We start from the raw sequence: 27975 nt of genomic DNA on the forward strand, positions 1-27975 counted from the left end.
GGTTTATGTGTACTATTATGTGATGATTGTGATTGCTGGACAGTCCATACATCCCTGTCATGTTCCTGTCATAGCTGGAGTTTAGAGAAACGATGACCACTCTCGTAGGATGATCACTTTGAGTGATAGAAAGAAAGTGAAAAAAAAGTGATAGAAAGGAGGCTAGAGTGTGTCTGAGTGGGACTAGCGATCCATTATTCTTTCTGACCTCTACATGTTTCTCCTGTCATGCCTTGAACACAATCTTAATCTCTCCTCCCCTGAAACGGAATATTAGGATGATTTATCTCTCTAACTGAATGGGCATCCTTGCTTGATAGATACCTGGAGTCTGCAATCTGCCCATACTGTATTGCTACAACCCCCCCCCCCCCCTCTCACTTTGTCTCAACCCCTCTCCTGTCTGTGTGTATTTGGGTTTGAATGATTGTGTGTTTGTGTGTCTTTCTCTGTGTATCAGTGTGCACCGCAGGGATTACCATCAATTTGGGGACGCTCAGAAAATGTCATTGTTTTGTTGTGTTCTTTTTATGACACTGTTTATACAGTGTGGATGATTTTTCATCCCCGAGAGGACTTTGCCTTTGTCTGCCTGGAATGGGGAACAGTAAATAAGTGGTAATGGGAGTCAATGGAGGGGTGGGAGGGAGCGGGTGGAGTTGGGGACCGTTTTCTGTCATCACTTTAGAAGGTTGTGACCCCAGAGCACGGTGGCACTGAGCTGCTAAATTATTCAGTCTGTGTCTCAAACCCCCCATCTCTGGAGAAGGCAGAGCTGTGATTGCTGGGAGCTGACTGACTGACATTTGCACATGAAAATCGGCTGCGTTTCCCCCAAACACCCACACTGCTTAGGAAAAAGAGTGGAGGGACGCCGGCTCTCTGTGTGGGGGAGTGGTGGTGCTGGGGAAGAGGGAGGGGGTGAAGGAGGGAGGAGGGAGGGAGGGAGGGAGGGAGGGAGGGAGGGAGGGAGGGAGGGAGGAGAGGATGCTGTAATGAGAGGAGTCCTCCTGCTGTCACAGGGCCACATTAACCTAACTGGAATGCTACACAAGGCCTGCTGCAATATCTTCTTTTCATTCAGGGCTCACCTGTGCTAGGAATTTGTCCATGGGAACCAATGCCAAATATGCCATGAGAGATCCACTGTCATTTAATATGGTAGAAATTCACTTTGAATTGCTGTTGAACCTTTGATTTGAGCACATTAGATACTAAATTCAAGAATTTAAATGTGCAATTGAGAGTAGATATTTAATTACAAATTTGATTCTACAGCTTGGTAAAACTAGGACAGTTTGAAATGTGCACTTAAAGTCAATTGCCGTAATCAACAACAAGAGCAATAATAGTTGGTTAGGAAAGTGATTAATATAATCAACTGAGTAAATAAATATAGTACAGTATAGTATACTTTCAGTAGAGTGCCAAAATATTGTCTTACTCTGAATCCCCTGTCGAACCAAACTCACATTCTCTCCTTCGACTAAACTTTGATTGGTGTGCATAGTCCTGGTGGAACACATACAAAGCTTGGACTTACAGCAATTTAATAATTACAACATCATAGTTTTTCAAAATTAACATGCTGAAAATGTCACTACATGGTAACTAACGTTAAGGATGAGCATAACTTTTTCTTGACGATTAAAATAGCTTAGCAGGACATGAGGGATAGTCTGACTCATAAATCATTTTGTTGGGGTCAAGGGGCATTTAACTGAGACATGAGCAGAAATGTGATTAACTTATGGGAATATTTTCTCAGAACTCACACAGGAATACAAAGCATATACAAAAAATGTGCCTAATAATGATATAACTACAAGTTCCTCTCCAACCACAGTGTGTGTGTGTGTGTGTGTGTGTGTGTCTGTGTGTGTGTGTGTGTGTGTGTGTGTGTGTGTGTGTGTGTGTGTGTGCGCGTGTGCGCGCATGTGTGTTTGTTTGTTTGAGAGAGGGAGAGAAAGAGAGAGAGAGAGAGAGAGAGAGAGAGAGAGAGAGAGAGAGAGAGAGAGAGAGAGAGAGAGAGAGAGAGAAAGAGAGAGAGAGGGTGGAGCATTGGACAGATGACAAATTGTGATTAATAAATATGGTCTGGGACAACAGTGTAGTGCTGTTATTAATAGAGAGAATTAGAGTGGCTGTGCAACTCAATCTTCACACTGTCACTCTGCATCAGACCTCATAATCAGAGCCTAATGGAACAGCACAGCACCAGGATGTAGATACATCTACACATGTACCATGCACACTTACAGTATATACACACATGCAGTTATGTGAATATCCTCACACTAATGGAAATATGCACACACACATGCACGCGTGCACACACACACACACACACACACACGTTTGCATATGAACACATTCCATTATGATCTTAAATGTTCGTGTTGACCCTCACATCTCACCGTCCACTATCTTCCTGTAGCCTACTTTTACATTTCTTTCTGTTTTCTGTCTTTCTTTCTTTCTTCCAATCAACATCATGTTTAAATGAACATGCCACACTGTGAACTATTGACCCCGTCATTTACTAATACCATATTAATGAATTACAAGTTGTCCTCTCCCTCTTTACTTTTGTAACTAACCGCTTGTAGAGGGCCATCCCCCAAAACCTTTGCCTCAATCATTATATTGAGTTATAATTCTCCTGTATAAAAGGCCTGAAACTACCCTGGTGAAGCGTCTGTATCCTAATGACCTCTAAATTGATTTATACATTGGCTATCTCCATGACAATGGATGGGGATTTGACTGTTGGATTCCCATTTTAGTGTTTCTAACTTGGGAAGCTGCTGAGTGGTGGTGCCCCTGGGAGTGGTGGCCTTCAGGCAGGGACCAGTGACCTACCTCTAGGGTATCTAACTCCATCCCTCCAAAAATAACACACATTATTACTACACATAATAGTATTACACATCCTAGTATTGTATGTAGAGATCCTCATTGAGGCTTACTTCCCATCATCAAAGTTGCTGCCTATGACACATTTGTGGATTTGGTCTTTAGGTAATAAAGATCAATGTGGCAAGTTTCTTTTTCATCTGCCCTGCCTCTCCTGTGTGTCAACTGCACATCCTTGTCTTTCATCCTTTCATTGTGTAAATGGACGAATGCAAAATGTTACGTGGATGTTGGTATGCACACAAAGACAAATTGGTCGCACCAAAACAGTATTACATGAGTTATGTGGTCATAAATTAGTTCCTGCTTCTCTACTTGTTTACTCAAAGAGGAGAGAAACGACTGAGCCTGAATCCTCTGTGGGAGAGAGAGAGAGAGAGAGAGAGAGAGAGAGAGATATTTATGTTTTGTCACCACAATATATGAGACACATTAAACAAACAATTCACATCAGGCCTTACAGCCCTATAGTAAAGTGAATATCCTGTTACACTCACAATAAAAAACAAAACATTAGCAAGCAAGTACAATGACAGGTGCAGGTAGAATGAGAGAGAGAGAGAAAAGAGAGAGGGAGGGACAGAGAGACAGACAGCTCAAAGACATGCACAGATTTCAATATTAATCAGCTCAGTAATATTTTAACAGGCACTAAAAATCCAATTCAGAGTATATTGCCTCTGACTCCTGGCAATGATTATCCGTCCTGTGGAGCTCTGAGCACTGTTCTAACGGCACAGGACTGACTGACCCACAAACTGGGACTGACAAACCATTTAACTCATCCCTGTGTTGGACCGCAATCCTTAACTCCTCAAACATATCCCAGTGGAGCTCTGGTCTCCCAGCACACTCCCACTCCCACACCCACCCCTCTCCTTCTCTCTCGACAAAATCAAACACATCCTTTGGTGGCCACCATCTTTGCTGTACATGTATCGGTTGTCTCCCTGTTCCCCTGGCAGTGGTCATATCTGAGGAGATAAAGAGGCAGAGTGGTGCTTGATGAAAAAAAACATAGCAATGTATTCTCTTTGTTCCCTTCTGTCCAAAACCATTAAACATTAAACACGCATTAATTCTCACAGGATATGTGCTAAAACCTGCATTTCAAGATGCCTTGGTATCATTGTTATTGGAAATTGAGAGAGTTGTGTACTGATTGTTATGTTAAGGTTATGGATTACAGAGTAATATTATATTACATTTTTTCCCACAATCATAGGCCTGCATCAGTTTGAACATGCTTCTGTTTAGCAAATGAATAGGGCAATAGAGATGACTTAGTATAATTGTTGAGTAAGCTGTCATTTTTAATGTAATGTATAGTCCCTGGTAAATAAATAAATAAATACACATTTTACAGAAATTGTGTATGGGTTATCATAGTCAATAGCCTATGTCATCCATTCACTGTGTAAAGTAATGAAATATAATCACAAGGATAGATAATAGGAGGAAACCAAAGGAATTGTGCACTTACAAAATTCAAGCTAAATTCTTTCAAGATACATTTGTAAAGGAAACGCCTGTCCATGCTGGTTCAGAGGAGTGTACAACAATCACTAAGATATATTGACTTCACTTACAATAAATACTTATACATACATTAAATACCAATAAATAGGAAACACTTTTCCTTCATGGTTTAAACCTAGCATAAAATGACAAGTGCTGTTATTTTGAAATAGAGCAAAATCATCTAGCACTTGTGTGTGTGTGTCAGGTAATGATAATGTAAGTGAAAAAGAACAGTGCAGCGTCTCTCTCTAATGAGGCCTGATAGCAGGTGAGTAAATGAAAGTCACATAGTGGATGGTCTAGGGAACATTTAATGTCTCTTCTCCATTCCTCACTCATCATACACTTGTTTGACCATGTCATCATCGCCTCCTTCCTCCCACGTCTCCTGCTATTCTGTTTCTGTATTTAATCATTTTTATCATAGTATTCTTATCAAATAGCTGTACAACAGGTGGGATCAAAGCATGTGTTGAGCAGCATTTACGCACCATGTGCACAACCTTTTGCTCTCCTAAACTTACTGTATGACCCATATTTTCAAGACAAGGCAGATAGCATTTGAAAAAGAGAATTTAGGCTATGAGAGAGATATAGATTGATTGAGAGAGAGAGAGAGAGAGAGAGAGAGAGAGAGAGAGAGAGAGAGAGAGAGAGAGAGAGAGAGAGAGAGAGAGAGAGAGAGAGAGAGAGAGAGAGAGAGAGAGAGAGAGAGAGAGAGACGATTACAGGTGTCAGAGAGAGAGCGTGGCCAACGCACACGCCTAGTGTTGTCAAAGGAGGGGGAACCAGACCAGCTTTAGTTAGTGCAACGGTTCTTACGGACCTCGCTGGATGCTGGAAGCAGTTTAATGGGCCCTCCAAAAAGTCGTTTAACGAAGGCAAACTTCAGAATTTCAACAGGTTCTTGGACACCAGTAATCTGTGGATCTCTACTTTGAACTGTTGCATGACCTTCAACGGTGATCAACATTTCCGAAAAAAATCACAGTAGCGTGAAGGTGAGATGTGATTCAGTTTCCTCACTCTTTTTTCCCCGGGCATCTCATGCTGGAAAAAGTGCGCGCGCGCCCATTTCGCACAAGTTGTTACTCACATCACATCAGGAGCATTCGTACCTGAACTGTCCTGCACAGGTGAAACTGATATAAAAATCAAACGCACCTGACGGAGAGTCTTGGTTTCAGAGCGTCACTAAAAGACTTTTTCAGGAAAGACGGTGAGTAGATCTTTTTTTTTTTTTAAAGTGATTTGCACGGTTTTTGTGTGTGTTACTACTGCCTTGCTCTATAGACACGTATTTGTACAGTAACAATGAATAGAAATGATAAATGATAAATAATAGCTTGATAAACAGGCTAATTAGATAAGGCTACTGTAAATACGTTTTAATTTGAAATTACAGAAATTATGTTTATGACGAATCCAAATGGCATTAGTTTAAACATAATAGCCTACATTTGTGTCAGATATTCATCCATGTTACCCTATTTGTTTGAATAATTGAATAAGGCTGTTCTGATTGTATTGCTTGTGCATTTAGATATTCAAAATAATAAGAAAATAATACCTTTTGTTGTTTTTAGAATAATAGCTAAATGAAAGTGAGCCTGTTCAAAAATGATATCCTAGTGAACCTAATCTGAACATGACATTTTAACCTGGTTGAGGATTGTATTCATATAGGAAGGTATAGGATCCATGATTATATTTTTGTTTTTTTCCCATTTTCTCATTTTCACAGATTTTGTGGGTGCCAGAAGAGGAATACCTTGCACCAAGTATTGTATTGGCTTCTTGGCCCCAGCACCCGTTTAGATGTGGACACCCATTGCAGGGGACTGAAATGATTCTGACAGGAAGAGATCACTGAATGCATTGACTTTTTATTACTTTGAGTCATGGTAGATTCAGTGGAGAGATGTCTCCATTAAGTGAGATTCTGTCCTTCGTAGGAGGCCCTTGAGAAAAGCAGCATTCTATTGAAGAAACTGTGAATTATTCTTTATTAAACAAACAAGACGTTGTGTTATTGCTCACAGCCTGCAGTTTGCCAATACACTCTCAATAATCTCTGATTTTATAACCTCTCTCTCTGGGGTAGTTGATGTTTGATGCTCAAAAAAGAGAGTGCATTTGATCAAAGTGAGGGCAATTGAGAAACGGTGAAAGCTAGATGAAATTAATTATGTTTTCTGTAACCTATCCAACACAATTGAAAACAGATCTTTGTTCAGATCATCTACAACAGACTGTTGTCTGAGCATTACCTCCCTACACCTACAGGTTTTAAAGGACTCATTTCTGGTCCCTGGGCTATCATATTTTTTATTTGCCATCCCTATACCCTGTTCTCTCTATCTTCCCATCTTCAGATCTCACTGTCTGCCATCTTACTTTCTCACGTACATTCTGCTTATCGTGTCTCATGCCTCTGTTGACTGCTCACACCTGTGAGTCCTAGCATCATATCCAAGCATCCCTCTCCTTATTACAGCCCCTTGACCACTTCACACACAGACACACACACCATATTCCTCCACATCACCTTTTCACTCTTTCATCCCGTAACCTCTCTTTCTCAACTAAGTCCATCCTGGCAGGCACTATTCCACCTAAAGGGGAGGAGGACTTTCTAACGCTGGCCGCCTCTCAGCTCAGCCGGCGGAAGCGTGTCATCGGGGCCGCAGTGGGCGTGGCCATGGTTCTAGTTCTTTTGATCGCCATTCCCTTATTGGTCCACACAACCAAAGGGGGAAGCACCGGAAGTGGGGAAACCCATTATGAAATGCTTGGCAGCTGCAGGATGGTTTGTGACCCCTACACCACCTCACAAACTGGCCAGGAGCTGACGGCAGTCTCTCCACCACCTCCGGATTATGCTGGGAGAAAGGGAAAGTCAGGGTTCCGAGGGCCCCCTGGAATCCCCGGACCCCCAGGAACCAGAGGACCCCCTGGAGAGCCCGGTAAGCCAGGGCCACAGGGCCCCCCTGGTCCAGGGCCTGGAGGCTATGTGCCCTCTTTCTACAGTCCCAAGATTGCCTTCTATGCAGGTCTACGCAAGCAGCACGAGGGGAGTGAAATTCTCAAGTTTGATGATGTGGTGACCAATGTGGGGAACTACTATGAGCCCTCCACTGGCAAGTTCACCTGCCCCCTGCCAGGCATCTACTTCTTCACCTACCATGTCCTCATGAGGGGAGGTGATGGCACCAGCATGTGGGCGGACCTGAAGAAAAACGGACAGGTCAGAGTGTAAATGTGTGTGTGTGTGTGTGTGTGTGTGTGTGTGTGTGTGTGTGTCTCTCTGTATGTCTGTGTCTCTCTGTCTTTGTGCCTGTGCAACCGATCGCCATAATACTGATTGGTTGTTGGACCATCCCCTCTCACTTTCACCTTTGCTTTGCTTTGCTCTCACTTTTCACACTTGAAATTCATAGCACATTCCACTTATTTAGGCTGCAGCACGACAGCAAGGAAATTAAATAAAAAATGGTCTCCCTCATTAAAGAGAAGTCATGCTTTACACTTCAATATCACAGCTACAATTATTTGCGTTCCCACATACAGCAATAAATGACAAGTGCGCTGTCATTTCCAAAGGAACAGTCTAATTAGTAAGTAACATACCGGTACACATAACTTGATTATCACCTAAACATGCAAAAGAGAAAAGCAGGAGAAATTCTGTCACTGTGCGGACCAGTCAGTGTACACATCAGATAAATAATAAATGAATGTAAAATTGACAGTCCACTCATCCACTCCCTCATTCCCCAGACACTAATTAAAGACAGAGGAGCTGATGGGGGGAAGAGGAAAAAAGAGATGGGATAAATCAGTGGAATTGAATTTGAGGACTCAACCTCAGACATTTCCATTGACTCACACAAACACCCAAAGACACCCACGCTAATGCACACAAATAGACAACGATACATGTGCACATGTACACATACTGTACAGACGAACGAGCTAACATAGGCATGCATGCACACACGCACGCATGCAGACAGACAGACAGACAGACACTCATGCACGCACACACACCTATATTTGGGACTAATAGCTGAGTAACAAATATATACATGTATCTCTTTCTTTTAAGGAACATTCTACTGTTACAATGTAATATTCAATCATCATGTCCATATCTCTGAATGTGTGTGGCAAATTGTTAAAGATCAAAGATGTGACAAACTGCATTTAGGGTACAATGCTGCTGTCTGATGTCCTATATTGTCATTCAAGTCATCTCAGCCTGTTAAATCATTCATAACTCTTAGATTAGATTGCCTGAACACCACCCCTACCCCCTCTCATGCTTGTTCATTGATTCCCCATTAATTATCTTTTCACTCAACTCAATTATTTAACCTCACACACAGGTCCATCTCAAACACATCAGATTTAACAGTTCTGATCAGTCTTCATATCATACATGCTTAAATAGAGCTCTTGGTACTGTATCTTTAGATGAAAAAGTGCTGTGAATGAATTGCTACAGCTTGCGTGATCTTGTCTAGTCTTATTTTGAACACCTAAAGGCCAAGGAGCACTCTGCCTGAGGCCATACCAGTGCCAATCAATTGGTGGTGTTTACAAAATGGACACTGCGTCTAACAGTCTGTATTCTTGATTTCCGAGTCATAAGGCCTTTTTTTTCCATTTGCCTTTTTTTCCATTTGCCGCAGTTGCAACAGTTTTGTAAATGTAGTGTCTGTCTATAGGTGAGGCATTGCAGGTTCATAAACGCTACATTTCAGAGATGCGGAAGTGTAATTTATCAAACAATAGTTGAACATGTATTCACTCTGACTCAATGTGTTGGTGTCATGTGTAGCTCCAACTACAGAAAAGGCTGTGGGTGGTCCGGGGGATATAGTGATGCCAGTCAGTGGAGAACTGGAGAAACAACAGGACACATTGTAGGGAAGGGAAGCAGAAGAACGATACGAAGAACGAGAACAATAACGTGTCGTTAGTTGACAGAGAGATCAGGGGAGAGCAAGATAGATGACTCAATAGGGGTGCGTAGACAGTGGGCTGAGAGACGAGACAACAGGGAGCCGGTATACGTGAGGGCCAGAATGAGATCAGAAGATAGATGGACACCCACTGGACACGTCAGGGCCAGACAAGCAGTGAACAAGATATCAGGAAAAAGAGGGGGAAAAAAAGAGAAGACAATTGGTCTAGACATTGCATTTGTGTACCAATTAGAAAGTCAGCTTGAGACATGGACAAAATCTGCATACTAATTAATCCTGGGACGCCATTTGATTTCTCCGGGGGATATTTTCCCACTCGTATCTGTGCTAATGATTTCATTGGTCAGTTTAATTGCTGCTGTTGCTTCAGGTATGGTTTAAGAAGATGGAGATGATGAGAGTGACAGGTGACATGGTTGTGGTAGAGGACGGTCATACTGTATAGTTTGACTGTCCCAGGAGGAGAAGGCGTTTACAACAGGGATGCCTTGTGATTCTTGTAGATCCATTACCTATTACCTCCAGTAAATCCCAACAGTGTAACCTCATCCGCCTACACCACCATGTAACTCAAGTTCCAAGTGGTTTCGATAATGACATAGCTTGACAGAGTATGAGGGTATGTTGGGATTGCTGGAACTTGAGGGGGTTTTAGATCTAATGGTTAAATCGGAGTGGGAAATTACCAGTTAGACCTCATTCATCAAGATATGTAATTGATGTAATTGATACATTCTTTAGCAGATTATGACTCAAACTGCTGTGAAAGTATTTCTCATTGATGTGACAGCCACTGTTAATGAACAACCACACATCAAAGTGAAGGTTTTAGAAGGTTTTTATCATCAGTTAAAACTAGAGGGGTAAGAATATAGCTGACAATATACAGTATAGTAGTCCAGGCAGGTATCCTGTCCTATTGGTATTGAGGCTTCAGATACATATCTTGAATACTCTTACTGTCTATTCCAAATGCATCATTAGAGATACAGTATATGGTGTATAATTGTAGGTAAGATCCTAGCATAGTAACAATTGTTAATATTAAGTGTCTATGCTTAGTATGCTAATGAAGGCATGCTTTATAAGGTGTCACAAGGGCTAATGCGTCATGCTTATTTTTCATTGAAACAGCTCCCCTTCCACTCATTAACTTGCTGTGCATCTATTAATTTATAGTCCGATGCATATCTGAATATAATGTGCAAAGTGGACACATAGACATTACTGCCTGCCCTGTGATTTATCTCTCCCATGGTTCTTCATCTGTCATGTGCTCTTTTAATAGATCACATAAAGGTCAAGTTGTTTAACAGAGTAGTGTTAGAATGTCATATTCTCTCTGTAATGACCAGCACCTGTATTAACTCCCAGTAAAGTGACATGGATATGGTAGAGATTCAATATAATTACCCTAGAGTAGGTAAGCTTTGATTATCTACAGTAATGCACTTCCCTTTGTATACCTACTGTACTGTATTTATGTATGTTATCTAAGATATTAGGTGTTTAAAAAATAAAAAATAAGCTATAAAAGAAGCAATACAATTTTGGGGCGATTTTAAAGACATTTTTCGAATGCCCCAATAAGGAGAAATACTGACCTGCCTGTCATTTTTAATACAACCAATTAGGTGCTGTGGGTCATCATGAGCAATCTAGAATGTCAATAACAAGCTCTGAGAAAAAGTTCAGGGCTACAGTTGCCATGTGCAGCCTCCCATATGTAAGTTTAACAGCTACTTTTCTATTGTCTCCGCTCTAAGAGGTCAATATATCACAACAAATGAATCCTGTCAGTTTTATTACCAGTGGAGCACAGCCCCACAAATAAAAACAAGACTTCATATACCCGCACACTTTCTGGTTTCACAAAATAGCCTCGCTTGATCAGTTTGTTACCCTAGCCCAACAACCTCCCACCCAACCACTCCCCCTCTCCTCTCAACCCTTTGTACCCCCCCCCCCACACACACACACATCTCAGCTTGTATATAACATGACACTGCAGCTGCTCCCCCCTCTACCCCCTGTGGCTCCCCCCCCCCCCCCTTTCTCCCCGTTCCTACTGGAGCCCCAGTAATGAAAGGCCCTGGCAGACACAAAGACAGAGACAGCCCCAGGCAGGCCCCCGGGGCCCCTGCTCACAGCAGCCCACAGTCCACAGCCCCAGGATCAGCTCTGTTTCACATGGAGCTCACTCCCCTAGTCGTATCAATCTCCACTGCACTTCATCATAATCCCACCATGCCTGTCTCATGACTGTCTCTCCAATGTTTCACCAATGTTTCATTCATTCATTCATTCATTAATTCATTCATTCAATGTTAACAACATTGGTCAACTTAAACATTCCTACTCTGCCAGGTAGGCCTATAGGGCCTAGCCAAATCTCATACTTTGATAATGTTGTGTTGTAGATAGTGTTGAGTGATCTCTGTGGTATTGGGAAATCATCAAATGTGGCCACATACATGCAGCTCTGAGCATCAGAGTATGCCTAGGGGGGGGAAAGAGTCCCTTTCACAGTTTGCCCAAAATAATGAGCAGAATGACATATGCTTGATGTCAATGGGAAGTCACAGCTACACCATCACTGTCAGAAGCAGGCGAGATGCTAATGTGATATTGGCTGTCACCACAGATGTCGAGCAGAAAGTCAATCTAACCTTTAGAGATGACAAGGAAATGTTGTTGTTATTTTGTTATTTATTTGTTGTATCTAGTAGATATATATATCTAGTATGTATTTATATATATATATATATATATATATATATATATATATATATATATATATATATATATATATATACGGTATATATTGATTAATTGCTCCATTAATTATGTCATGCCTCTTAGGATAACACAGGAAAACCACAAAAGGAGCATAGGGAAGAACGAGTGAATCAATTACTGTTTTCAAACTATGAACCACAAACATATGTAGCCACCACAGTCTCTATCTCTAATACTAATAAGGTCAGATCACCAGACTGTGTCTGTATCTGAAGACTATAGCTGTGGTCAGCTTTCCACAGTGAGGTAGTTAGTCTGTGAAACCCCATGAGATACACCACCCCACACCCCTAATCAATCTGGTTTAGAGTGGACAGGGACACGCTTAACCGCTGCCTGCCGACACGCTTCATGTTGGATGTAGAATCCGTGACCTGCATCTCATTTAAACAGAACTACGGAAACTGACCACACCATGAAAAATAACTGAAGTATCGATAGAAAGAAGAAGTAAACAGAAAAATAACTCAAGTATGATTGATGGATATAAAAAGTAAACAGCAACTGGAACAACATTTTACTGTTTAATGGAAATGGGTTTCATGCTAAAACAACCAAAGAAGAGGTGCTCCCTCAAATAAATAGATTATTTATTACAGAACTATGATTTGATGATGGTAATAAAAAACAAAACATCATGCTTTTAATCTGAGCAAAATAAAATCCTATACATTTGTCATGTCATCTTCTACTAAACATGCAAAATGTTATATTGTAAAAATAAATAAATACATTTTGTTATAGTTTGATTAGACTGTTGCTCTGCTACTGTTTGTAGGCTACATTTTTAAATGGCACTGGACTCATTGTTTGGGAGGAAATGTCTAAAAAGTGATGGGAATGACATGATGTTAGTTAAGTTGCAGCTTGTATTCTCGCCCTGTCTTGGGCGATGTGCGGGCGGTTGTCTGGGGGGTGACAGAGATTGAGTGCTCACATCGTGGCTGGACATTGAGCCAGACACAGCCACTGATGTCTGACATGTGTCTGTGGGTTTGAGATATGATACCACAGTTATTGATATATTCAAAATATGATGTTATTATGCATGGTGTACAGACTTATGACACATAGCTGTTGAACACATCGCTCTTGAATTGTTGTTGAAGCAAGTACACAAATTAAGGTTTTAAAGAAATCATCCTTTTGCAATAGACAAATCACCTTTTTCCTTCTTAATTGTAAGTTATTCATGCAAGTGTGTGTCTATGTGTCTACATAAGTAAACCCAATTAAATGTGTTCTCAAACAAGTAAAGATCCACTGCCTGAGGCTCAATAAGGCACCCACTCACTAGCAGCATGCAAATGTGAAACTGTCTGCTTCGGACACAACCACTCGATATCATGCAAATTGAGCTCTGCTAGGATCATAAGCAACAAGTCAGTAGCTGGGGGAAAGGTGATGCTGCTGTTCCTAGCCCTGACTAGTGACTACCCTCCCCATAGACAACCTGTTGTCCCCAGCGAGCCTGCTTATCCACACTTGCCTATCAGTCTCCCGCGTCAATCCATAGCACACCACAGAACCCCATAGCCACAGCAGAGCAGCCCAGTTGATCAATAACAGAGTATGGTTGTGTTCTTGATCCAGCTAGGGGTCAGAATGAAATAACCTAAACCAATGTTTATCAAGTGCATTCCCCTGTCAGACAGGCAGAGCTCAACAGGGCTGACATCATACTGTAGTTCCCATACTGTAAATCCTTAATTGACTTTTTTAAGGATTGAGAAGGATATTGGTGACTGATAATTACAGAATCCTGTGTGGTAATGTGAGGAACACTGGTTATTTTACATACATTATATGGGGTGCAGCCCATTACTTCAATTATACTAAAAACCAGGGATTACACACACACACACCTCTTGTGGAATAAAGTGTACAGTGTTCTGATGAAGAATGGGACAGAGTATGACATGTGGCTACCGTAGGAATGGCAGGTATTTAGCATGAGGAGAGTGAGCAGTGGTGACATTTGTGGGTATTTGCTCTCCTCTGTTCTGTCCTTCCTCTAACACTCACAGTGTCTCTCTCCCCTCTGTGTGACAGGTAAGGGCCAGTGCTATAGCGCAGGACGCTGATCAGAATTACGACTATGCCTCCAACAGTGTGATCCTGCATTTAGACGTGGGGGACGAGGTGTGTGTACAGCTGGACGGAGGGAAGGTCCACGGGGGAAACACCAACAAATACAGCACCTTCTCCGGCTTTCTCATCTACCCCGACTGATCCTCTCCATACCAATCATACTAGGAGGCCGCTGAGCACACACAAACAAACACACATGCACACACACACACACACACACACACACACACACACACACACACACACACAATGAAATACCAACAAACTTAAAGGATGTGTGGACTATTTGAGTGTATCTTTTTAAAAAAATGTGTTGAGCCTGAATCATAATGACCAAGTGCATTTATTAAGCCCTAGTGTGTGAGTAAATAATATCATATCATAGAAATGTACACAAACACCTGCTGGATGGTGCACACAGTTTATTCCATGAGTCTCTCCTACTGACATTGTGAGTGTGTACACTACATACCTGTACATTATAACAAGACTGTATTAGTCCTCTATGCTTCAGCCTAGGCATTAGCACTGTAAACCAATATGAGTCTTCAGGTCTACACAAGTGTACAGTAGTTGACCAAAAAACCTATTGGCTGAGTCTTCAGTCCACCCCAGGAATACTCTGGGTCATAATAAAAAATATTCCTGCTGTTTCAAAAGGAAGTACCTCTGCTGTTTCAAAGTAAAAGCCCTGTTGTGAATAATCAACATAACCCTGCTACACGAGTATAATAATCATAATAACATCATCTGTATAAACACAGATGGTCGACCCTCTATCCCAGTCACATCAAGAGACTGCAGGGAGCTGAGTACTGTACCACACACACACGCACACACACGCGCACACGCAGACACACACACAGACACACACACACACACACACACAATGAAATTGTAACAAACTGAAAAAATGTGGTCTGAGTGAAAGTGACTTTTAAAGTGAAGAAGTGTTTTATGGGGTGTGAGTTGATTGAAGTATGTATTATTGAGCCTAGTCACCATGACCAAGTGCATTTACTGATCCCTAGTGTGTTTGTAAATATGCATTAAATATCATGTACAGAATAGGTGTACAAACATTTCCACTTTGGTGCCCTTAAATATACAACATATTATGTGTGTCACTTGTTCTTACATTGTCAGTTGTATATACAGTACAGTATAACCACCATCATTCACAGCCTCAGTCTGAGGACACTGTTCAAAGTAAAACCTTCTAATCTGTATAAACATGCTGCTTCTTAGTTGGATACAGAATTGCTATTAAAATATCTATAACAACAGTGTTCACTTCACTATTATTACATGCTTGGTTTCGGGTGGAGAAATATAAGAAATAGTCCAGCGTGAGGACTAGATACTAGGTAAATAACAACACATATACAGTATGTGTGTGTGTGTGTGTGTGTGTGATTAATGTAAGTCCCCTTGTTGAATTCATTTGACTTGACTGTCTGGGAAGATTTGGAAATATTGCCTGCAAGCGTTGACAAACAGGGGCAGGGACCCACAATGGCTGACACCTGCTTTGACCCCTGCTTTGGACCACTCTCTGATGGATTTCAAATATGTCTTAAGACACTGCCTTAGAAGAAAACATTACTATTGATCTGAGCTGATAATACACCGATCTACAAAATCCACCCAACATGTACTTATAAAACTCTAGATTATTGTTGGTAACTGATACAACGTTTGATGTTGTAGATAAAACATATTATAGAAGTAGATGGTATTTGAAAGAGCAATCATGAGAGAGAATATGAGCATATTAATGACCAGTAATAAACCAGGTCATTATTGCGATGCATTCCAAATAATGATGCCCATTGATTCCCTATAATTGTCCTTATATTGCATAACATGAAGTCTAAAGGGATTAGTCTAAATGTCCACCAGCAGTTTTTTCCACCAGATTTTGTCAATGGTCAAAACTCTTCTGTGTCACTTTTTCAGTCAATTAATCAATATGGAGGCCTATTAATTAAGGGGAATAGCCATTTAGAGTACATGATTAATAATTATGCATGGAGACTTTACCTCATTTCACCAAGATCCTGAAGTTGTGGCTCAAAAGTGTCAATAAATCAATAAGTTCATTTTGTTCAATAAGTTCAAAATCTTTTTCAAATCTTTTCAAATTTTAACCAGTTCAATGTGTAGTTGACTTTAACTCAAATACAAACTTGAATTCCCTAATGATGTTTCTCCTTCTTGTAGTCGGATACATACAGTATTTAGTCAACTAGAATATCATGCAAAAAACAACAACAACATGCATGCGTAAGAGGGGCTTTAATAAGTAATTTCAGATTTAGTGTGAGAAATATTGCTGTAAAAAATTATGTGTTAGTCATACATTTTCTGGACAAATTGTTAAAACGGTATTATCCCAGATCATTATTATACAATACAAATACAGTACATTAGCTTCCACTCTCTACTCCTAATGTATAACAGTATTATCAAAACATTTTCTAATGTTTCTAATCCATCTGATTACAGTAACCTCTCCAAAAACCTAGATCCCATCGACTGTATCTTAAAATGTGTCTAGTGATGAAAACAAAAGGAAGCCCTGAAAGGGTAATACAAGGAGTAAGATTGTTTTACACTGTACAGTAATGAAGCAGTTATCCAAGTGAGATTTAACTTTTTTGTGATCAAAGATTTGTACTGATTAGAAAAAGAAGACACAGAACAACAACCAAAGGGAATAATAACAGTGACCAGGACGGGGTGGCAACATACAAATTACATTCAGCTACAATATACAGGTTGGACTCTAATCAGTACATGGTATGAAGAAATAGGGGGGTGCAGTAGTGCAACAATTATTTTTTACACACACATACAGTAAAACCAGTATTAAGTCATTGTGTGCATAAGTATTTACTGCCTTGTTTATTCCAACATGAAAATGCTGGTCCAAGCGACATTTCTAGGTACTACTCCTATTCAGGATCGCTTCTCTCTTTGAATATTCAACAACCACAGACAGAAGGGGTATTTCCTATGTGAAAATGGCTCTTGAATGCTACCTGTATCATTGGCAGAGAGGAGAGAGGACATCTTTAATTAAAGGCAGGAGATAATAGCATTCTGGACTTATAGGCTTTGGTGAATCTGTTGCCTGTGGGAGCGAGCGGGGGATCTCAGCGTGTCCGCGCCCAGCCCCCCTAGCTCTCTCCTGGCAGATTCCAGTTGAAAGTTAATTGGACAAGGAGAGGTCTGAGACAGGTTGCACTGAGGCCCATTAGCAATTCCCCTGTCGAATGCAGAGCCACGAGGATCACAGACTCACAAATAGGCGGATTAAAATAATCAATAGACTTCGCTTCTATTGAACACAAATACACACACACCTTCAGTAATTAGTGGACAACCTGTTCGCCACTGGACTATGACACCTTACACTGCCCCCCCCCCACACACTCTCTCTCTCTCTCTTTCACACACACACACACACACACACACACACACACACACACACACACACTAATGAGGGGAAATAGTTCTGACTGGTTGTGAGGGGAATGAGGAAAAGGTCAAGCATAGATTCTACTGGTGATATTTCAGCACTGTCACAGGACCACACCAAGCTTCAATTAACAACTGTACCATTTCAATTTAATTTCAGGACCAAGACACAGGTGCATAATAAATACAATGTAAAATAAATGTCTATTGTTTTTCCGTTAATACATTTAGTTGCAAGAATGTGTTACATTATGAAGTGAAACATCTTCTTTGATGGGAAGCTAGTGATACATCTTCTATTGATATTGTCACTACTAGGAGGTTCATTATACTGTAAGACTGCACCAATTCTACACCAATACATTAAATAGCATGGTTGAAGATCACAGTTCCCGCTTTTCAACAGTGGTGCTTGTCCATGGCAAGGTTTACTAGCGGCCAGCCAGTGAATCTTAAGCACTTTATGACAATTGTATCTGTAACAAGCTAACTTGGTTTATGCTTGCCACCCAACAAATTCGCTAGCCAACTAAAGCACTTGAATGATAAGAATCACATCCCCCAATCCTGTTTGGACTCATAAGGAACAGTTTATATTTTTGGCCAGAATAGACAACACTGCCCTCTTGTGCTTTTGTGATATAGTACAAGCCCTAATACAAACTAAAATACTTATTAAACAGTTGTTCTTTAAAGCATAATAGAATACAAAAATAGTTGTGCCATTAAAGCATAGGGTAATCCATAATCATACATATATGTACAACAACGTTCTATTAAAAAACAAAAACAAAGAAAACAGACTAAGTTTTCAGAAAATCATTTATTTGAATGCTGCAACAAATAAAGGGAGAATAACAACAACAGTCCATTGAACTGTTGCATTTTCTACATTATGATTGTATGGCTTTAAACGTATTGGTTAACTGCATAGCTCTGGCAGCAATAGGGAGGGAGCCATTCCCAGCCAAAGCAAGTCTTAGCCAATAATAGGTAGTGGTCAGACACCACAAACACTGTCCGCTCCCAACTGTCACAGACACACCTGTGAATATATTGCATCAATACTAAAATCATTGTCCAAGGATCGGTAGTCTAAGTGCTGCATCTTGGAATGTTATTGCAGATTACATCAGCACACAAGCTGCTAGTTACATGCAAGTTGGTTGAATAATTCAATGGAACAGGCAGCAAAATAGCTGGGGTCATTAATGGTCTTAACTTGGGAATGTAAAGGCACTTCTGAAAATAAAAAGACATGTGACGATTATATAGAGGACGGGTAGGAGAGGTATGGAAGCTTAAAACAAAGTAAAAGTAGGGGAAGTGTGTAACAGAAACAGGTTTAAGAAAAAAAAAAAAGAAGAAAAAAAAAAGAAAAGAAAAAGGAATGCTCTTTATCTTCAACCGCTCATGACCATCCGAACCAGTTCTGAAAAAGAGAGTGAGAAAAAACATTTGAATCATAATTCAGGTAGTTGGGGACCTTCTCCAACTACAGCATCTGGAGCTGAAGCCCTTTCATCCTGCACACAATGAGCCTCTGAATGGAGCAATGTTTAGTCTTAGTGGGATGCTGTGGTTGGAGGCTGACCCCCCTCGCTTCATTGAGACCATCAGAGATAAAAAAAAAAAAAAAAGGGGTTAATAAAGGAGTGATAGATAGGTTGACTGAGATTGTCTCTCTCCTAATCAGCCAAAGCCTATAGATTTGGCGAGCTCTAGGATCCAGGAGTCTGTTAGAGAAGCCCTCCTCCATGTTTGTTTTCTCTATGTGTGGCACAGAGAGAGGGGGAGGAGATCAGGAGAGCTACAGTGGGATCTTAGTGCCCAGCTATAATCAGTTTCCTTCAGGAAAGAGGAGAACATCACCAGCAAAAAAAGCATTTCACTGCAATTCTGCGGTTAATAGAAGGAGTGACTGGTCTACTCTGACAGAGCTGCGGAAATATGCTCAACGTGATGAATTATTCTCTACACAGTTCAACAAAATGTTCAAATTGTACAAGTGTAAGTATGCGTGTGTATGTATATATATATATATATATGAGTATCAAGCGGCATTTCGGTAGTGCCATGTCAGTGCCCAAATGAGAAAATTATATTGTGGTAATGACCTGTGGCGAATGAGCACAAATAATATTAGGATGATCATTACCTAAAGCAGCCCTGAGGCCTGAGAAGACCAGTCCCTCCACTGCATGTATAAACTATCCCCCTACAGTAGTCTGTCCTGTGGACAGTCTAGAGGGGATGCCCAGACACATGCAGAGCCAGGGTCATGCCGCCAGGCAGCCAGGGCCAAGAGAGAAGGCTGCAGAAGAGGAGAGGAGGAAGAATCTACCCATGAGTCAAAACCTCCAGACTAAAGCAACAGGGCCCACCAGGCTTCCCTACTATTTGGTTACAGTTCAAATTAACCTTCATACAGGAGACAGCTTCTAATGAATATGTGTCAAACCAATTCAATAATTCTATGGATGCTCTTTAACCCTAACAATGATCCTGGAAGATCTATTTCAGCCAAGATCTGAATGCTATGTTGGACGTGTGTGTGTGTGTGTTCTGCAGGGATTAACAGGAAAGCCTGGCAAGTGCCCTGTCCAGGTTATACCCAGTGCCCGTACCGGCCCTCAGCCAGACATGATGTGACGAACAAAGGCTGTGGAGGAAAAACAGTTACACCGCATAAAGAGATCATCTGATATCCACATTATGTTCCCACCACAAGACAAGAGCTATGGGTCACAGCACTACATTACAGTATGGTATAGTCCCAGGATATTGTTTGTAACCTCTTGCCTTTTTGCACTCAGTCGACCTCTTCAGTTAACTGTTTCAAGGGTAAAAGCTGCCAGTATTGAGACTAAAATAACTAGTTCAAATAACTTGTTTTTCCAGTTAGGTCAATATGGGCATTTCCTTTGATCTATGTTTTTCCTGAAACAATCCTGGTGCTAAAACAGGCATATCTACTTCAACAGTAGCCTTCTAACATGCCCTCACACCAACCTCACCCCATCAATCTCCCACAACATGTTACTTCACCACTCAGAGAACATTCATGATTGATAACCAGGCCTGTCAGCCCGGGTGTTGTAGTCAAGTTTAGTTATTTGCAGCTTTAGGGTGTCAGGATTAGTGTTGTTCCGATACCGATACTAGTATCGGCATGGCCACCGATACGCACAAAAATGCTGGTATCGGTATCGGCGAGTACTAACAAATTTGTTTTTCAATTATATATATATATATTTTTAAGTACTAAAGTTATTTTGTTTGTAAATGTTCACTTGCTGTTGCACTACTACTACGACTGTTTTATATCTTAAATGGATATTGCACTGATTGGCATCTGTGAGAGCCACATTTCAGGTTTTATAAGGGGTTGATTTTCTTGTCACCATACCAGGTAGACAATAAAAAAAAGTTCTATAGTATTCACTCTCTGTTGGTATTTTTTCCTGTTTTACAAAGGTTTTGAGCAGTGCCAGACTAAGTGTTAACAATAATTTTACATCGAGGTGAGTATGCGGCTCAAAAAACATGTTTTTTTGTTTTGTTTTTTCAAACGCCGTGGTATCGGATCGGTACTCGGTATCGGCAAGTACTGCACGGTCAGGTATCGGTATCGGGATCAAAAAATGGTATCGGAACAACACTAGTCAGGATCGTAATATACCATTAACATGATTAGTCCCCTCACATCCTGGGTGTTCCCTCTCTCACCTTCATAATTGATGCAGCCATTAGCATCCTCATGTCCGGCCAGCAGAGTCTCTACCTCTTCCTCTGTCATCTTTTCCCCTGAAACAGCACATGACGAATAGTCATATGAAGCAGGTACAATACATTGACTATCAGACCATCATCTTCATGTGGGGTCATCTCAACGCTTTTTAATGTGGGAACTGTCTGATGTGGTTTATGTTCAACATTTGTGCTGTCATTAAACAGAAACTTAAGAGGAATATTATCAGTGTGAACAAAGGTTTCAGATCAGATTCAACTTCCAAGTGAGACTACTTTTGATCAGTCATCGAAATGATGTGTATAATAAAGTATTCTAAAATGAACTCTCCATTTAAGATCTGGTAGAACCTAATAGCAGGGTAACACACCTAGCGTAGTGAGGACGTGACGCAGCTCTGCGCCCATTACTGTGCCGTTGCCCTCCTTGTCGAAGACACGCAGCCCCTCAACGAAATCCTCAAAGGAGCCCTGGTCTTTATTCTTAGCGATGGCCTGGAGCATGGGCAGGAACTGCTCAAAGTCCAGCATTTTGTGGTTCAGCTCTACAAAAGGAATGCAAGAAACAAACTGAATACATGGCATAATATAACGTTCCATTTTCAGGCTATTAACGGCAAATGTTTTGGTATTTTTACCCATGTAAGTAAGTTCCACAAACCTTTATGGCAGGAAATATTTTTTACACATTACAGCCTGTAATACCTAACCTGGTATTGATGATGGACTAACGGCAAGTAATAATGTTGTCACCAAATGTAATAGGCTACCATTTGTGTTAATTGATTCCAATAGATAATAACTGCCATGTAGATTCAGGCCATATAATGCTCAAAACACACTATGCTTCCCACTAAGTTCTAGTGTTTTCGTTAATTTTATTATACAAAAAAATAGAAAAAGTAATCCCTAGCATTAAGTACTCAATGCCAAAGCAGGCTACTATGTGTGAACACTGTGGGTATTTTGACATATTAAAGATCCTCTGCACCATTACTCTTTAAAAATGTTCTTTGTGCTTTGAGATGCATCAAACAGAAGACGATCAGGAATTCTTATTGACACCATCATATGTTTATAGGGTCTCACCCTCTGCCTTGGGGTTGCCTAGGACCTTGAGGACTTCTGCATTGACAGGGTTTTGTCCCAAGGCCCGCATGACATCCCCACACTGGCTGTAGCTGATCTTCCCATCGCCCGTCCGGTCAAACAACAGGAAGGCCTCCTTAAACTCTGGGGGTGAAAGGTGAGTCAGTGTGAGGGGAGGAGATACAAAAACAAAAAAACAACAACAGTGTGTGTAAGACTGGACCTTCAATGGTTAAGCAGAGATGAAAAGAAAGACAGGAAAGACAATGAAGAAGGAAAAAATTCTGCAGTAAGAGAGAGAAGACAAAACAAGCGTTCACAGCAACTGTTAAGGTGTACCACTCCTTCAGTATGAGCAAAATTGGGCTGACTTTATCTCATAATTCCAGTTTATTCCATTAAAAGGGATGGTTCAGCCTCTTTTTGTGTTTAGGTGAATGCTTTTTGTGTTTTAGTGAATGCTGAGGTTTTCCACCCTAAACAAATTCTGAGGAGATTCTAGCATGTATTTCAACAATGCTAAGCTACAGTAATTATCATCAAAATCCACAATTTAAAAAAGTGTATATTGGAGAGGGCACTGTTAGCCTGTGCTGTGGTAGTAAAGTAGAGAATCTCAGGGTAAAATTATATTTCACCTAAACATGAAAATAGGCTGAACCATCCCTTTACATGATTATGGTCACTCTTCACTGCCAAAGATCCCTGTGGACCTTGAGAAAGTAAAATAAGCGGGGCAGGTGAGTGATAAGCCGTATCACATTACATGGAGCCGTCTATCCTGGATAATTCTACCCTATTGTTCAGGTTAAATGAGGTCGGGAGCGTAGATGGGGAGAATACAACACCTGTGCAGAATGACATTTAGTTGGAACTTGATATCCTCTCATTAAGGAACTAGTCAAGAATTAGCTTAGCTAACATTCACATTACTTGTTAATGACAGACACATTGGCTACTATAATAATGATTTCTGTCAAATGAATTAGCCTAATAGATTCATGTAGACCTATTTTACTTGTTATAAATTCCTATACTATACTTCTTTAATTTCTTGAAGCCATCACAAAGTCCTCATATTTCATAATCATCTTGAGCATTTGGTTTCATATAAATATTTGATGCTGTTAAATAGGTCAGTGTAATAAGGTCAGTGCAATAAGGTCAGGAGTTATCTTAGCCCTCTAAGATGACATTAAGGTCTCTAAAGATTGTTGCTGAGATAAATAATAAAAACGGTGAATTCATAGAACACATGGCATCATGAATTGACAATTCAAAAGTCAGTAGCATTGCTAAGCCTATTATTACATTACGTGACCATCTGTCTTTTAACCAGATTAGATTCTACAGTCAAAGTACAGTAGCTCATGGACCAACTAGGGGATCACAATCAACTAGGCCTTGGCCTTTCTTCTCCCTCTGAAAGAACTAGACATGATGTAACAACTTGATAATGGACTAGTTGTTGGACTAGATCGATGGACTCTTTCAGGGCCAGACCACTTATATGAGCTATTCTTTACAGAACTCCAGGAACTGTTGTGGAACTTTTCCTGTTCTCAGGAATGTGCCTCTTCCTTTCAGGCCCACAAGCACATTTCCCTCACCATATTTGGTATTGGAGGAGAGAGGGAGTGAGGGAGTGAGGGAGAGCTGTACTATGTCAACCATGATTAAACAACCAAGAGATGAAACTCATCCACTAGAGTGACTAACACCAAAAAAGGGAAACACTTCAAGGAGGTGTCACGCTAGGATAACATGCAAACGTTATGGTCAAAATGCACAATTATGAATACATGCATTTAATACACACAAAGTGGAGCAATAAATTATGCAAACGTTAGACCAACAACTTAGTGCCAACACAGACATAGTGAATTTTATCTCACAGAAAATAAACAGTTACCTCCAGTTTTACTACCTTGATTGAACCTGAGCTAATTTACAGGATTATACACGTTCACCTTGCATGCCTTTTTTCTACAGCTGCCTGGTAGGCATGTGAAACTAACTTCCTACAGTCAGCGGGACACCTTGATGTTACAATTCCATCTCATACCATAAACGATTGATCATTTCCTCAATTGCAGACTGCAATATTGGCATGTTGAACTTGTGTCCATGGAGCTTAAACAGAGGACTAATCACTTGTTAATCTCAGAAGAACCCAGGATCTCATCTCACAAGTCTGATTTAGTGTGACTACTCGCTTGTAAAAGGTCTCAATAGCAATGTGTTGCCAAGTAGCCGATCAGTGGTATTTATTTACTACTAACTATTCTTCCTTTCAACAATTATTAAACATGGGATTATAACATCAGGACAAGACCAACATGCACACCTTTAAAAAGTCCACAAAAGGCCTAGAGTTAGCCATCCATTTAGAGCTCAAAAGCCAAGGGTCTTTCATCAATCACTCACCGTGTATTTGGTCCAGGTTAAATTCAATCTGGGAAGAACAAGCAGTGTCACATGGAATTGGATAAGACAGTAAGAAAAGAAAGAGGGATACTTAAGAGTGGCAGTCTGTCTGACAAAGCCTAAGCATAAAGCAGGTGGTAAAGAAAGAGGAGGGCAAAGAAAGGTGGCGTCGAGGATGAGAGCATGCAAGGTGCTAGTTTGGACAAGTACGTAATCAGACAACTCACCAAGGATTTGATCTTCCGAGAAGTCAGACTGTTTAAAGAGAGATTACATGAATATGATGACAAGTTGTTGACAAATTAAGTGTTCTGTCTGTGGGTAGCCGGAAGGAGTGTCTGTGACTGTGTCTGTCAAAGATAAAGCAGCTTACTATTGTTTCTATTTTGACCAGCTAGCTAAGTTAACTTGCTGACAAACTGCCTGGTTTATTTTGCCTGCGTGTTACCTACAATGCTGGTTAACTTCCTGAATCCTGCCATCTAACAAGCAACTACTAGTACTAGTCGCTATCAAACTTGTGCTAGCTGCTAGCTAGCTAACTGGCTATTCGGCCACTGCTATAGCTGTAGCAGGAACTTTATAGTAACATTAGCGGTTTCTAACTACGCTTTCAAGTAGCTATGACCACGACATCGGTTGCTAAATTCAAGGGGATTGGAGAACCCACCATGTTTGTGCCAGATGGAGTGTGTCGAAGACGTCGGCAGCTGAGGTAATGTGACCGACTAGGCAGCAGGGAGAGAAAGCCAACTGTTTACGTAGCACGTCATAGCTGTGCCGCATCTGCGCAGTGATCTGGTGCCTGGATGGGCTCAAACTGGACAGTCCCACATTCATCAGAGCAACGCATCCGGGTACTTTCCCCTCCCGTCATGTCCACGCCCCTTTTTGGGTTGATAGAAGTGTAGAAGTTTGACTGGCGGTCAATGGGAATTTCTGGTCTTTGCTACTTTAATCCGATAAAATAAGAAAACCGTAGTGCTTTTTAGATATTAGGAGCACAAATCCGATGGCCAGTTAGGCAAACTATTATATAGTGTCGTTGCCGATCAATGATCGACGTCGTTATATAGAGAACATTTATGAAATAGGGGTTGATTCATCAGAGAAGTCATACGTCATCTCCCTGTCATCAGGGATTTGTAGTTCTTCAGTTGATTTGCCGTGGGTGGTTCATCCACATGGATGGAGGCAGACTGAAAGGACACACATTCATTGCCAATTTCATAAATGTTCTCCATACAACGACTCGATCATTGATCGACAACGACACTATATAATTGTTTGCCTGACTGGCCATCGGATTTGGGCAGTCTGGGGATTTACACGGCAAATCAAATGAAGAACTACAAATCCCTGATGACAGGGAGATGACGTATGACTGCTCTGATGAATCAATCCCTATTTCATAAATTTTCTCTATATAACGACGTCGATCATTGATCGGCAACGACACTATATAATAGTTTGCCTAACTGGCCATCGGATTTGGGCTCCTAATATCTAAAAAGCACTACGGTTTTCTTATTTTATCGGATTAAAGTAGCGAAGACCAGAAATTCCCATTGACCGCCAGTCAAACTTCTATACTTCTATCACCCAAAAAGGGGCGTGATCATTCTGATGACAGGGAGATGACGCGCAATTGCTCTGATGAATACTGGACAGGGATAGGCCTAAGCATACAGATCTTTAGGCCCACTCAGGGTTGGGGGCTTTGAGGTTTTGGATTTTGGCAAGAGCAAGATGTTGTTTATAAAGCATTGGGGAATTTACCCCCATATCCTCTACACCTGTAAGACTTGTTTGTGTCCCTCATTAGTGTGGGATGGGGTGTAGCATTAGACACATATGGAGAAAGCAACACAGACACTTAACTAATTCTATTTCAAAATAACACATTAAGCTTATAGTGTTGATGAGAGCAAGGCTATGAACATTTTGCCAAAGCGATGAACAGTGTGCCAAATCTAATGTGGGTAAGGTAAGGGTGATCCATTAAGGCTTTACCTCAAGTTTAAAACTAATGAATGTCCTATTTCCTATCAACAGAGAAATGAATCATGCTGAAGGTTATAGTCCTGTGTCTCAATGAGCACACATCCTTCCACACAGCTTCCATTTTATCAGTGCCCTATTTCTCATCCGGATTGATCTCTTTTCATCAGAGTAAGTGATGTTACCAGAGTAATTTGGTATACTAATTAGCCTAATAGAAAGCAATAGGATTACAATAGTTTTTCATGATAGATAATTTGCCGAATTAGTTTTGTAAGCAGTGTTTTATGTTACAGTTGTCCTGTTTTCACGCAGTATTATCATTGTGGAACATAATTTGAGATTTTATACTAATTGCTTACTTTCATACTGCATAGTAGCCTGTAATTTATTACAAAGCAGTGCAAGTATAACTAACATCTCAAGGTACTGCACATCTCTCTGGCCTATTTTCATCTATCCTCCTGGGAGCACTGAGCTATTTTCAGCATGCCCTTAGTCACTGGCCATTGTATGGATACCAACATAGAGAGTTAACTAATGCAAGTCTGGCTTGCCCCACATTAGCTCTGGCACTGCAATGGGTGCTGCGGCACCTTCACTCACCTCCATCGTGCTGGGGTCGAATGGGGAGTCAGAGGGGCGTAGCATTCGGGGCTTCTGCTCTGGAGTGGGTCGTGGAGGAGTAGGGGCTGGGAGGCAGGGGAAAGGAGGCCCAAGTCTGGGTTGGGCCCCAGGGGATGGAGACTTCTTGATGGAGGGTTCTCTCTTAGGGGCCATTCCTTTGGTCCAGAATCGTGTTCGTCCTCTCTGTTCCCTTTGCCGATTAAGAATGTGGTTGCTGAGAGGAGTGAAGCCACAGCGCTATGAGGGAAAGTGTGTCAGATGTGTATATCCTATGGAAGAG

General features: G+C 41.0%; 2 protein-coding genes across 4 annotated transcripts; one reads left to right on the top strand and one right to left on the bottom strand.

Annotated features, from left to right (window-relative positions):
* Positions 1 to 7138: 7138 nt before the first annotated feature.
* Positions 7139 to 14459, top strand: c1ql4a (complement component 1, q subcomponent-like 4; the record flags this gene model as incomplete). Its single annotated transcript, XM_080535151.1, has 2 exons — positions 7139 to 7684; positions 14280 to 14459. 2 exons carry the CDS (start codon positions 7139 to 7141, stop codon positions 14457 to 14459), a joined length of 726 nt encoding a protein of 241 aa, XP_080391277.1.
* A 4155-nt stretch (positions 14460 to 18614) lies between these two features.
* On the bottom strand, positions 18615 to 27848 carry LOC308161178 (myosin light polypeptide 6; the record flags this gene model as incomplete). Of its 3 annotated transcripts, XR_013937518.1 has the most annotated exons (7): positions 18615 to 18779; positions 18817 to 19233; positions 21531 to 21608; positions 21923 to 22096; positions 22641 to 22784; positions 25295 to 25322; positions 25738 to 25852. XR_013937518.1 is itself a non-coding variant. In XM_080535152.1 (6 exons), 6 exons carry the CDS (start codon positions 27846 to 27848, stop codon positions 19205 to 19207), a joined length of 627 nt encoding a protein of 208 aa, XP_080391278.1. In that variant the 3' UTR covers positions 18615 to 19204. The 3 variants fall into 3 exon arrangements, 2 of the variants coding, with proteins under 2 accessions (XP_080391278.1, XP_080391279.1); XM_080535152.1 differs by lacking the exon at positions 25738 to 25852 and adding an exon at positions 27675 to 27848 and having other exon boundaries at positions 18615 to 19233; XM_080535153.1 differs by lacking the exons at positions 18615 to 18779; positions 18817 to 19233; positions 25295 to 25322; positions 25738 to 25852 and adding exons at positions 19254 to 20463; positions 25068 to 25095; positions 27675 to 27848.
* Positions 27849 to 27975: the final 127 nt, after the last annotated feature.

This window comes from Nansenia antarctica (genome assembly GCF_963989245.1).
Source record: "Nansenia antarctica genome assembly, chromosome: 6".
NCBI lineage: Eukaryota > Metazoa > Chordata > Actinopteri > Argentiniformes > Microstomatidae > Nansenia > Nansenia antarctica.